Source organism: Dermacentor variabilis, chromosome 2 (assembly GCF_050947875.1).
Source record: "Dermacentor variabilis isolate Ectoservices chromosome 2, ASM5094787v1, whole genome shotgun sequence".
NCBI classification, from domain to species: domain Eukaryota; kingdom Metazoa; phylum Arthropoda; class Arachnida; order Ixodida; family Ixodidae; genus Dermacentor; species Dermacentor variabilis.
Window position 1 is genome coordinate 76,572,971 of NC_134569.1, and position 13,655 is coordinate 76,586,625.

Genomic DNA, 13,655 nt, shown 5'->3' on the forward strand with positions numbered 1-13,655 from the left:
TGTCATTAAGAAGGTGAAGACTCCGATGATGAAGAAGACGCCGAATACAATGACGAATACGACGAATACAACTACAAAAGACGTAACTGAAGTCGCCAGTTCCAACCTCATTGTTTGCATTGACGGCCACTAAGTAGCCACTCTTTTTAACACTGGCTACCATTTTTCAATCATAAGCTTACAGGTCACCGACAAACTAAGGAAGGTGAAGGTGCCATGGCATGGGCCCAACATAAGAATTGCCGGAGGTCAGTTGATGACACCTGTCGGGAAATGCACGGCCCGGCTCTTAATCATCGGTTCAACCTTCGTCGCCACGCTCGTGATTCTTATTGAGTGTTGTAAGGAACTTATATTGGGCATGGATTTCCTATGCGAGCACAGTGCTGTGATTAGCATCTGTGACAGAAGCGTCACGTTTGCCAGAAACTCAGATAATGTCACCCATGAGGAGCAACAACAACCTCGCTTATGTATTGCTGTGGCGACGTCATACTTTTGCCACGGAGCTGCTCTCTCGTACCCGTGCACTGTGACAGCCTGCAGAATGGGACTGGAGTTGAACAAGTCAATGCGCTAGCACTGAACTGCGGCATCTTCATTGCCAGTGCACTTATCAATGTAACCAACGGAAGCAGCAAACTCTTGCTGAAGAATTTTAGTAAGGAGCATCGAAACATCGTTAGAGGCACTGCTGTCGCTTATTTTGCTGAAGTAACACAAATACACAACTGCCACTAAGCGTAGTAGGTGGCCTCTACAATCAACACATCTGTGCCTATTGTAGACGTTAGTCCGATGTTAATGGCCATTGGGCAAAACAGTCTTTTAGAACTCGTCAATCAGTACCAGAGCTGTTTCTCATGTGTGTCAAGAGTTGGTCAAACGCCCCTTACCACACACCACATTACAACTGATGTCGACGCCAGACCAGTTCGACAAAACCCTTATCGCGTGGCCCCAAAGGAATGTGAAGCAGTGCAAAAACAAGTGAAGACAATGCTGGAAGATGGCATTATTCGACCATTTAATAGTCCTTGGGCATCATCTGTAGTTTTAGTGAAAAATAAGGATGGTAGCCTGCGCTTCTGCGTAGACTATCACAAGCTCAATCAGGTCAGAAAGAAGGACATTTATCTACTGCCGCATATTGATAATTCCTTGGACAGGTTGCGAAACGCGTGCTACTTTTCGTCAATGAACTTGAAAAGCAGTTATTGGCAGATCAAAGTGGATGAGAGAGCGTGAGGAAACCGCGTTTGTGATGCCTGACGGACTTTATAAATTTCAGGTACTTCTCTGCGGTTTGTGTTTGGCACCAGCAACATTTCAGCGTCTAATGGACACTGTGCTCTCTGGACTCAAATGGCAAATGTGCCTGGTGTACCTGGATGATGTGATTGTCTTTTCAGCAACGTTCGACGAACACTTATGGAGGCTGAAAACTGTTTTTGAAGCAATATACTCTGCCGGTCTCACTTTGAAGACTGAGAAGTGCCATTTTGGTTTTCACGAGCTCCATTTCCGCGGTTACGTTGTCAGTAGCTAAGAAGTCCGACCTGATCCAGATAAAATTGCTGCCGTTGCTGATTTCCCGACCCCATCAGACAAAAAGGCCACACAACATTTTCAGGAACTCTGTGCTTATTACCGATGATTTATTGCAAATTTCTCACGTGTCGCTTGGCCATTAACACGGCTCACCAGAGAAGATATCCCTTTTACTTGTGGCGAAGACCAGCAGCAGGCATTTCACGAGCTCCGGCAATGCATACAAGCACCTCCTGTGCAAGCACACTTCGATGAAGACCTAGTAATGTCAGTCTAAGGGTGGTGCTCGGACAATGGCAGGACGACAGTGAAAAGGTGATCGCTTACACCAGTAGGACACTATCCTGAGCTGAGGCTAACTACTCCACCACTGAGAAAGAATGCCTCCCAGTGGTATGAGCTGTTCTGAAATTTTGTCCGTATTTGTATGGTACGAGGTATTTGCTTCGCACGAAGCCATACTGTGAAGACTGACAAGAATGTGCAGTTTTTTTATCACCGTTTCCACTGCCTCTATCATTGGGACGATGATCTTTTCTAAAGGGGAAGCAAATGGCACAACTATATTTGGCACAACTATATTGCCTCGGGTATGTGCCAGTGAGGACGAGGTTGAAGTAGTGCGGGTTTTTAGGTTAAGTGTGGAGACGAAGAAGACGTTGTTGGTTTTCTTTGACGACTAATAAGGTGTACTATCAGGAGAAGCTCACTTGCAAGCTTTGCATATCTATTATTTCGTGGTTCTTCGCACTGTGGGGTGGCAGGGTAAATGCTGCAAATTTGCTCGTTTACCGCCCACCCTATTGAGAGGCAAATTGGCAATTATAATGGTCGATTCAGTCAAAATTTCAGATCTTTTATTTTCCCACAATCCTCAGGTGATTTTTTATCACGTGGGGATACATTAGAAATAAATGTGAAGTAGAAGTGAAAATTCCACTTTTCTAATGTGTTGTCGAGAAATATCGGGTAGAAAATCAGACTTAGGGAGGGGCCATCGGACTGCAGATTGCAGAGATTTCCATGGACACAACAATGCCATCTTGATACCATCGTAAAGATGAAAGATCGAAGCTTCACACAGCCGCAGCACTGTATGTTGCTGTGCAAAAATAAAAGCAAAAGAAGCGAGTGAAAAGAGAAAAAAACTATCGTCACAATTTGTTACTGCTGCCACATATGCACAGGAAGCCCTCTTATTGGATGACACAAGTTTAAATCACTGGTGCTCATTTTTCATGCGATTTGGCAGCAGCAATCGACGGTCATCATTACTGTAGGTTGCATTGCTGGGTTGCACTTATTTTGTTAATGCATGCAAAATACAAACCTACTGACAAGGGGTTTGCAAGGGGGAAAGAAAAGATAAGAAGAAAGGGTGTATTTGCATGTGTATAGTCGAATCCAGATATACCGAACCCACATATAACGAATTATTGCATATAAACCATGCGCAGCGCCTATAGGAGTGCCACTGAAAGCCGTGTAGGTGTGGCTGTTGGAACCACAGGCGGGCCTTAAACCGGCAACGCCTGCTTCCACTGCAGGCATGACTGAAGTGTGTGCGTGCAATTTGCCACTTGTGCATGTCCCAGGTAGTTACTTCTGCAGTGTCAGTGTTCGCAAGGAAATTGCACTGTACAATAGTAGACGTGTGTCCGACTTCACGGCTGTCTAGGACGACATTGTCTCCTTACGCGCTAAGTGTTTGCCACAGATGAGCATCAGCAAGCTTGCCTACGAAGTGGAGCTCATCGCCAATATGCCGCTTTCATTACAATGCCTAGACCGCTCACTAATGGCATCATTTCTTGGCCCATGAACCGATGTTTATAGTAAGTTGAGAGAGCGCCACTGCGCCTGCGAATGCGTGGTTCGTACAAGCGCAGCCACGTGACAAGCCAGCGACGTGACAAGCCAGCGACGGCAAAGCTTGCAAACTAGCACGATTAGCTTGGGCAAAATAGCAGATATAGAACTCCGCCAATAAATAAGGGTTGGCTGTTTCTATGCTTTCGCTTTACCACTGTCTGCACAGCATGTATTTCACATGTTCCGTCGTTAAACAAGCACAGCGTTTCGATGGTTTCACGGGAGCACGTAAGTGAGATATCAGAAGACGCCATAGCTAAAAATTTGCCTGCCTGGTCAATCAAGAGCATATTGCTTTTATATTTTATGTTATTTTTTAGTGTCACCACCATTTTTACAAGTATTACCCTCGTACCTAAATACAGAATTAAACCACATGCTGTATTGCCTGCTGCAGTTCCACGAGTCTGAGTAGGTAATGGAGCATGTTTTAATTAGTTAGAAGAGTACGTTGGACACAATATTAACAGTTTGAAGGCAAATACAAAGCATGGCAGTAACTAATTCTTGTAAACCTTGTTCAACATTGAAATCATTTTCAAAGCAGAGACAACTACAGTGAAGCAACATGAACATATATTGACCTATTTCATGCAAAAGAAGAAACAGAGAACAAGCACTCGCTAGCACTACTAGCAAGTAAGGAAAGCAAAAAAAAAAAGGAAACATGAAGGTTTCAGAATTGACCACAATGCATGAAACAGCTGGGGTAAAGTGAATCTGCATTAGTTGCAGACATCAGGGTTCGAAGTTCAGGCATTTCCCATTAGCGCAAAGTGATATTAGGAGCCATTCAAAACGAGATGGAATGCCCTGTAAAAAGCCTTTAATTCTCACAGACGCCAGCTTGTACAGTCAACATGCAGATAGCCGAGGCGAGCGTACACTGAACGATCTAAGTCACATGTCAAATTTCAGTGCCATCGATAGGTAGAGCAACAGCCGATTCTATGCAACGCATGAGAGATTGCGTGACGCTTTTTTGAAGGCACCATCGCCTGCTTTTTAATACGGAGCCCTTTGTTCAACGGGTCTAAACACAATGAGCACTTCGCAGCTTTGCCATGTTCGCCATTCGTCATCTTCTATGCCAGTGCCCACAGTACACTGTGCAGAAACAATTGCTTTCCGTTGTGCTGAACCAGTTCAACGACCAGCCTCTGTCAGAAGAAAGAATTTTACAACATTTACCTGACTTAACAATGCCTGTGATTGCAACGCCTTTTTCTGTTACCTGTTTTCTTTTTTTTCTCCTTCTTTATTTTACTTTCCTTCTTCATCCTCTCGCTTTCTACAACTACATATTTACATATTTACAAACCCTATACAGGTATGCCCCACTCCAGTGCAGGGTAGAAAACCGGAAACTCGCCTCTGGTTAACCTTCCTGCCTTTCCTTTCCTTTCTCTCTCTCTCTCTCTCTCTCTACAGCTTCGCTCCGCATTCTCCGACTTAGCTTTTCGCATTTTTTTTCTTCTTTTCTTTAAGGGGGGCATCCCGTCTTATCAGTAATAACAGCCTAATGTCTATTGTATCTTGTGGACTGTATATGAGGCGACCAAGTTTAAACGACCCGTATTGGTTGCTTAGTGGCTACAGTGTTGGGCTGCTACGCACGAGGGCGTGGGATCTAATCCCGGCCACGGTGGCTGCATTTCGCTGGAGGCGAAATGCGAAAACACCCGTGTACTCAGATTTAGGTGCACCTTTTAGATTGAAGTGCACACCCCAGGTGGTCCAAATTTTCGGAGTCCCCCACTACGATGTGCCTCATAATCAGATCATGGTTTTGGTACGTAAAACCCCATAATCTAATAATCTAATATAAGTTTAACGTGGAAGTGTTCACTAAAGGCGCAACGACATCAAGCAAAAAAAAAAAAGAAGAAGAAAAAAGAACCATAGTAATCACTCTAAAACTGCAGTAAACAAAGTGCGATTGCTTATCTTCTCTGTCGAACAGCCCCGATCCACCGCCCTCATACATGGGGTACATACACAAGGAGGGGGGGCACCCCCCCCCCCCCGAAATTAAGAGGCATACCCCCCCACCCCTCCTCACACATTCCTAAAGCACTGCCAAATCAATATTGAGACTTGACAGCTATTCGGCGGTCAACATTTTGCTGCCTTTTTCCCTCCTTTTGGATGGCGGCACTTATCGGCATCTCCTGGGTTGTGAAGGCCAGTTTTCTCATCGATTCGGTGCCTGCGCAATTAACTAGAAATGCAGTCAGTTGTCACCGTCTATTCAACGGTCACGCGCATCGCTGTTGCTTCGTTGGTTCAACTTTCTTTGTTTAGACTGATCAAGGGACCAGGAAAGGGATTTGGTTCGTGGTCAGCTGGTCTGTATGCTCGTGGATCAAGTTACGGCTGGAGAAAACGCCACTTGAATTTAACTTTTCCTTTTGCTTTATTACTTCCTCGAGTGGCGGTTCGCCGTGACGCTGGCAGATCCTTGGAACCATATGCTCTCGATATGGGTTTGATAAGGAGGAAAATAAAATAATGCGACATAGCGTCCACCATCAAGCCCTGCAATCACTCTTAAATTCATAAGCAATATGACTGGCAACCATTACCTCGTCTGGTTTTTCCCTAATTGTCCAGCACTTTCCGTACAAAATTGGCAACTGAAAACAAGGGTCACAAGGAGTTGAGAAATTAAGCGATCTACTAAGGGAAAGAGCCAAGGCAACAGCCAAACAGGAAGGCAAAGCAAAAATTAACAAATTTAACCATTGTTTATGAAAATATTTATGAATCAACATCCTTTTATTCAAAAAGCAAGTAGTGAAAATGCCGCCAGAAGTGGAGAACAATTCTGTGTGTTTTGAATGACGCTTCTAGTTATCATTCGAGCCGCCTGATGTAGCCACTTCTCTGCTGTGCTTATGTAGGTGCTTTTCTAACCGTCCGCGGTGGGCGCAGTACGTCCAGAACCACAGCATCCTGCGCTGTACGAGGTTGTACAGGACTGGCGGCCACGCATCGTTACACAACTACCCAAGTAACAATACGAGTCTGTTGTGGAACTTAACTTGGTAGAGCTGTAAACGAGGGATCCAAAAGAACCTACGATTCTTCCGCAAGTATATATTTCTCTATAATAATTCCAGAGCTAATTCAAAAAACGCTACTATAGTTGGACACAACTTCAGTCTGAAGTGAAGCCCCGCCCACGCCCTCATAACCGCCAGCCACTGTTTTTCCGCAACGCTGCGTGGTGCGTAATTTCATATGTTTTCTCTTGCTTACTATAGCAGAATTCCGAAACCCTAATTCTTTATTGAACTGAAATAATACGCTCGCTTCACTGCAACTATTTATTGTCAAGTTTCACGAGTAAAACGGGTTCAGCAGTGAAATGAACCGCACCGCAGACTTTTAAAGAATGAAATGCTCAGGCTCCGTACACTTTGTCCACATCTGTTGCACACCTCATTGCTTGCGCTGATGAAAAGACTCTTGAAGAACAGCAGACGCTCTGGAGGTATCAAGTACGACGCCATTTTGAAAAGGCCGCATCAGAACGATTTTGTTTGCTTCTCTGATTGGATTACGGAGTAACACAACCCCGCGTTTGCCTCGGTTGCCAACTGCTGTTCTTTTTTAAGTTGTATTCTACTATACTAATCTTTATTTTACGCTTTCGCTTGTTTGCTTGTTCTTGGCAGTGTTCTTCCCGTACTTCATTTTTGCACGAATCCATTTGACGTGGTTCCTTGTTTTCCAAGTAAAGGAGAGGTGTATCTCACAAGCGTACCTGTGAAATACACCTTATTTCATTTCCCTTTTTTGGGTTTACACGTCTTTATGGCGAGTGGTGGGTGTTATTCCCATTTGTACTAGTAAAAGTACCGCCCCCTCTCATTTGTATAGAAAAGTTACTTTGGGTAACTTTTCCCCCGAAACAAACTTTCCCCCAGAAAAACAAAATCCTGGGTACGTGCCTGGGTGCAGATGGGAACAGTGCTCGCTCGAGCCCGCCTACGCTTCGCAGCCTCGGCGACAGGCAGTGTTGTCCGCGTTTTGCGCATGTCGTATATCGAACAGCTCTAAAATCCCCTTGAAGATCCCACACAAATGTATAGGGCTGGTGCACGCATGCACAGAATGCACGTTCACCAGCACATTCGGTGTATCAAATGCGACGTCACGCCGATGACCTCAAAGTGCACTTCCTTTTACACTATGAGGTCTTCTGGCACCTGAAGGTGGAGAAATTAATTGCACACTGGGGAAAGTACAGAGGAGCACGCTGAGCATGCTAAAACCCCTGAAAAAAGAAAATATTAAAAAAATTAAAATAAAATAAAGTAGCGCCATTCTTGTCAGTGTGCAGGCACCTCCTCTACTGTGCATTTTGTAGATTCTAAATCAAATTAGTTGAGGTGCAAAGTTCGTGGAGCATTGCCCTTGGTCGGAAAGATGGGCTTGTGCAATTACCCCATTAAGCCACACCAAGGCAGCACGGTTCAGAGCAGTGTACAGTCTACGCTCGTTGCAACAGACCCACATACAACAGACTTTCAGGTATAATGAACCGTATTTCAACCTTACTTTGTTCTACCTATTTTATTAATGCAATCAAGTTCGCTTTTAACAGACTGTGCTACAACGGACTATTAGCTACAGCGGACAAAATTAGCGGCAATTTTTTGCAATTTCGGGTGTATAAAACATACCTTTGCTGTGTCTACACGGGCTGAGGACTTGCCAAGGTCAGCCGATGATCGCGGCTCAATATCGCGTGTGCAAGAAAGAAAGGTGGGGCAGAAACGTGCAGTCTTCTTTCGCGCACGAGGCACTGGGGAAGGCAAGGGAGAGGGGATTCTACTCCGGTGGGTGCTGCTTACGGCGTGGCTGCGCAGCCACTGCATCTTGAAAGCAATCTGCGATGTGGACAAAATGCGTCCAGTGCCGGTAGCTTCGTAAGCGCTGCGCTTTCTATGTTTAGTTAGCGCTGAAGAGAGAGACAGCACGAAGGTCAATTCACTTGTTGCTGCAGCCGCGCTTCCTCACTCCACTGTTTTGACAGCGACTTTCCACGGTCATCGAGCAAGATAAGACTACTATCTTTACTTCGAGTAGTTGTCTACTGATTTGCTGTCACAATCTGCACTTCTTGCACCTTGTGTGTGCAGTCTGCAGCAGTAAGGAAGGCACAACCCGTCATGGTTGCTCAGTGGCTGTGGTGTTAGGCTGCTGTGAACGAGGTCGCGGGATCGAATCCCGGCCACGGCAACCGCATTCCGATGGGGCGAAATGCGAAAACACCCGTGTACTTAGATTTATGTGCACGTTAAAGAACCCCAGGTGGTCAAAATTTCCGGAGTCCTCCACTACGGCGTGCCTCAATCAGAAAGTGGTTTTGGCACGTAAAACCCCAGAATTAATTTTTTTTTGAAGAAGGCACAGAGGTTTCACACCTTGACAGTCTTGACAAGATCTATACTAGCGTCTTCAATTACATGTTGCAGAAGAAGCAAAGCAGGATCAGCAAGGTTTTTGCACGTAAGTAATGCGTACTTGCTTTTTTTGTTCCCTAGTCGTGTGCAGTGACTTAGCGGCCCTCAGACATACTAATTGGTAAGCTGCCGTTTGCCTCAGGGCCTATTATTTTATATATGGAATTACCTATATATCGACCTTTTTTGTGATCCCCTTCAGATTCAATATATCCGGCTTCGTCTGTAATGCACCCCTCCGCCCCCCTGCTGGTCGCAAGATGTCCACTGCTAAAAAAGCTCTGGAGAGAACTCTGCCTTAAAGCTAATTCCAAATGCAACTGTAACACAGCCACATTAAGGGGCTTGAAGCAAAATCATAGTGCAGGATTTTCAGTTGTATTCTGCAACATTTGCTTGGATTAAAGTGCATTAAGATGGTCTTAAAGCTGATGTCCAATTTTGTTCGATTAATAAGCAGCTAGAAACGAGAAGAGAGCAAAAGATGTAATTCTTTCCAACTTACTCGGAATTACAGCCACATTCAAAGCGACGCTGGTCTTCAATCATCTGCATTCTTGACAGCTCTAATGCGATCATCAGATCCATTGAGAAATCAATCTCATGACGTCCTTGCTGAAGCTCTGCAAACACAGAAAACACGGGCTCATTATATATACAGAAGTTAGAGGGATACCAACACAATGTAACCAGATTCCTCACGCTGCAAAGTGGGACAGCTGAAAGATTAGTGCAGTTTCACAGGCTATGGTTGAACTGGTTCCAGAAGAACACAGTACATAATAAAGTTCAGTATAACTGCTTTACTTTTGGTGCATAGTTTCGTTTTTTCTTTTTCTTCTTGTATAGCCCACCTAGGGTAGATAATACTTTGAGAATTACGAAGCTTGCACTTCCAGGAATACAGTTCCAACTTGACTTAAAGGATCGCATACCTTTTTCTTTCCACACCTTGAGACCCCTGCTACTTTCCTAGTCTGTTGTGACGCACCAATAGACATGATGGCTATGACAACATGGTAGAATTCTTTACAACTTTACAACAAATTAACAGCAAGGCAGTAAGTGGTATCCTGTGTCGGCTTCTGGTTTCGGTTTTGGTTCGTTTACATCAGGGCGCCACTCAGCGCGAAACGCTGCAAGTTGCCTCCTGTTTCCCCTCGCAGAAATAAAAATTCATTCTTTGTCTGGTCCCCGACAGAAGCGGTCCGGCCTTTTCTTGCGGCGCTGCGCGCCCCGACCGTTTAGGCCTCATGCCGTAAATCCTCTGTCCAGCCGCCCCGTCGAAGCTACAACACAGTGCCCTGGTGAGACTAAGAACAAAGGAATCTCATGTCGAAGGCAACACCACCGTGCCAATACGTGTGCAAAATGGCCTGAACAAGGTGACTAGAATTCTACTCAGACAAAGACAACAACGCCACTTTGTCGCCATAGTGTGGTTCATGCAGCCTTCTGCATACACAGCACATCTGCTGCTGAAAATTTCCACAATGCTTCCTGCTTTTAGCTTGTGGAAAAGGAATCCCACTCCACACGTCAATCCTAGCAGCAGGCATTTACTGCATATTTCGAGTTGGAATGTTGAATTACAAATAAAGAACAAATGCAGGTAAAAATGTGAGGAGATGCCCACGATTACCCACAAACCTCTCTGCCTAGAAGCCACTAACTCATCTGAAACAACTTTTCTTTTTCAGGCCACTGGGCATTTAAACAAAAGAAAAATGGTCACTAGTATATAAGCAATTTTCCCCAAAGTTTAACAAAAGAAATACATTTTTTATTAATTATAGTAGGATTGTTCAAGTAGTGAGATTTCCTCATCAAATCAAACATTATCTTTAAGCACAGTAAAATATCAAGTGTTTGTGAAGTCTCCTCAGTGGAAAAAAGCACCTTTTCAGATTATTTATGTGGCTTGATTACAGACATATTTAAATACGTGTACACACATTCACAATTAAATATATGATTAGGTACATGTAATATCGTTCGCAAATTGATGTCCAGTCAAATTAGAAGGCTGTAAATGAGAAACAGCTTTCAATTATCTGGCGCACCATTACAGTGACTGTATTAAAAGAAAAGGAAACAGCATGTTAACAGATGTACATACAGGGTGTCCCAGCTAACTTTAGCCTGAGTTAAATAAATATGCGAATGCCACATAACTGGACAGAACCAAGGTAATGTCACTTGTCGTCGCTCGGAGATACTCAAAATATTTTTTTTTCATCCTGCTTAATTAGATATTTAGTCTTCCTTAATCAACTTCTCAAATATTACAATTAAATGAAAAGTGTCAATGAGAAAATTGTAGAGCGACACGAGAAACTTCCGATACAGCTTTCTGTTGCTCACTATGTGCTACATAAAAGAGTTTTTCGAAGTGTGAAAGAAGCCCACGTACGCACAAGGTGCCTCGAGCAACCGGTCACGCGGCTATGGTTCGGAGTAGAAAACAAAACTTACTGGCGGATACCTGTCGATGTTCTGAGGCTATTCGACGCACTTTCGCCGCCCGTGCTAAAGTCAGATAAATCAAAATCATTTTCTGAGTTGATGCTGCTAGCACCATCAGAAAATTCTGACCCAGACTCATCTGAATCCATAGAAATTCACTGTTTCCTAAGGGCAGCTGTGTGTGACGTCGACGCCACGTAGAAAGCTACGGGCACTCATCACACACAGCTAAAAGATGCTTTAAAAATACCCCCGAGGTGAAAAAAAAAAGAAGCATGAAAGCGAAACTAGAAAAATAGTTCCTTCTTTTAGGCGCTGGATAGTGCTAGCTGTCCAGAAGCGCTCTGAGCATGGCAAAATTTGAAGTTGAAACAATCGATGGTATGTCATCGATAGGTATAGACGTGGACAGGAAAGTGTTAATGAGATGTAGAAAGTGCTTCTGATGGTTTTTGGGCAAGTCGTGGAGCATGGTATACCTTATCTGATCCGGACCCAGAGCTGTATTGCCTCAGAGCTGTGTGTGTGAGTGCGAACAGCAGCTCCTGGACTGCAAATGCGGAGTCAATCCATTCTGGCTTGGTCGGTGATCACGGAAGGGGTGCAAGTGGTGGTGGGTTGAACTCCAGAAAGAATGTATCTCACAGTTCTTGGATAACTTCTTCAGTGGAGCACCTGGTCTGAATTTGATATAGTTGGAGTGTGTAGTGAGGTTTGGCTAGGCCCATGAGAGTACGAAAGATATGCCATACCCTGGTTGTGTGAAGCTTGCCGTTGAGGTCTTCATGCGTCTGCCACCACCCTTGTGATGCAGGTTGTCAGCGTATTCTTGGCTCTCCCGAGTTAGGTACGCATATGTTGGTGGAGAGTCCCGTTATTCTTTGCAAGATGCCACCCGCTTACTAGTTTGTGACGTCATTCCAAGAGGGCTAAGAGGCGAGTGTGAACCTGTGGGTGATCTTCTGTGGTGAAAATGTGAGAAGCATGTTGGGACACAACCTGCAGCACATTGTTTGTCCATTTTGTAAGGTTAGTATTCTCATCTATCTCATCAAGTTCGAGTCGTTGACGAACCTTGTTTCAGTCAACGAGACAGATGGTTTTGTGGCGCGATGTCCAACTTGACTTTTGTGTATGCAAGGGAAGTCGGATCTCAGTACAGTTGACGACCGATAATTTTGATTCCATGGGGAACATAAATAAGTCTGAGCTATCGAATGTCTGAAAAAAACGAATGTAGAATGTATACAAAAAATATTATTTTATTTACATCTTAAGCCGCTGTGCAAGAAATAAGTGGTTGATTTGTTGCTGCCTACACTTCCGCTTACAACCAAGTACGCCTGTATTTGCGCCAGTTTTGTGCCAGTTTATGCACTTTATGATGACGCACACTCTTAAAACAAAATTACCCCCTTTGGGTCGTATCTTGCCACACAACAACAATCGTCATCTGTCTGGTCCACATTTCCTTTCTTTAACACTGCAAGCCCAGTATTTCCAAGTCACGAATGGCATGTGTGTTAACGGCACGACAGAACATTCTCAATAGGAAAGTAGCAACTGCAGCATTTTCAAGAAAGGAAATGCAAGCAAGATAGATGACCATTATCATTGTGTGGCAAGATATAACCCAAAGGGTGTAGATTTGTTTAAGAGTGTAATAGGAGAGCATGTGCGCAGGATGCGCGGCTGAGGCGCGGCTCACAGGAGAGTCGAAGTGAAGAAGGGGCAGCCAACACTTATTTGGCATAGTGGGCGTAGTGTCAAATTTGCACGTCTGTGGCTCACTTTTCTGCCTCACAAAACGGAAACGCTGATCAGACACCGATAAACTTTGACATGCCAATGAGCAGGACAGTCGAGGAAAAAGATGCACACAGCATGCTTGTCAAAACAGGTGCGCGTGATTGGCCTAGGCCGCTCTGACTTCGCGCAGCTGATGCATTGGTTCTTTATTCTATGGTGAAACCACGATGTGGATAAAGCGGCCAGCGACCTAAAGAGCAGGTCTGGTGGACCCGATGCGGAGTGAACTTTCGGTTCGCAAATGGTAAGCATGTATTTTTACTGCAAAGTTAGGTTACCTTATGCATGTTCCAAATCATTGCCATCTTACTTTTACTTTTTGCTCTTTCGGAAATCTCTCCGTGAAATTTACCCCGCATAATGAATGCACCCTTCAACTTTGTTCGGTATAATAGGAAAAAAGTGTGTTCGTTACATGGGTAAATATGGTATCCCCAAGGGTGTCGACTTTTAATGTCACCGAGGATTAGGACAGTACAGTGA

General features: G+C 44.4%; 1 protein-coding gene across 1 annotated transcript in view; it reads right to left on the reverse strand.

The window, feature by feature from the left end:
* Window positions 1-13,655, reverse strand: part of LOC142572126 (ankyrin repeat and IBR domain-containing protein 1-like) — a 74,439-nt gene that overhangs the window by 8,131 nt on the left and 52,653 nt on the right. The window contains exon 19 of the mRNA XM_075681016.1: window positions 9,403-9,520. Coding sequence (XP_075537131.1) covers window positions 9,403-9,520 — 118 coding nt within the window. The remainder of the gene's footprint in view (window positions 1-9,402; window positions 9,521-13,655) is intronic.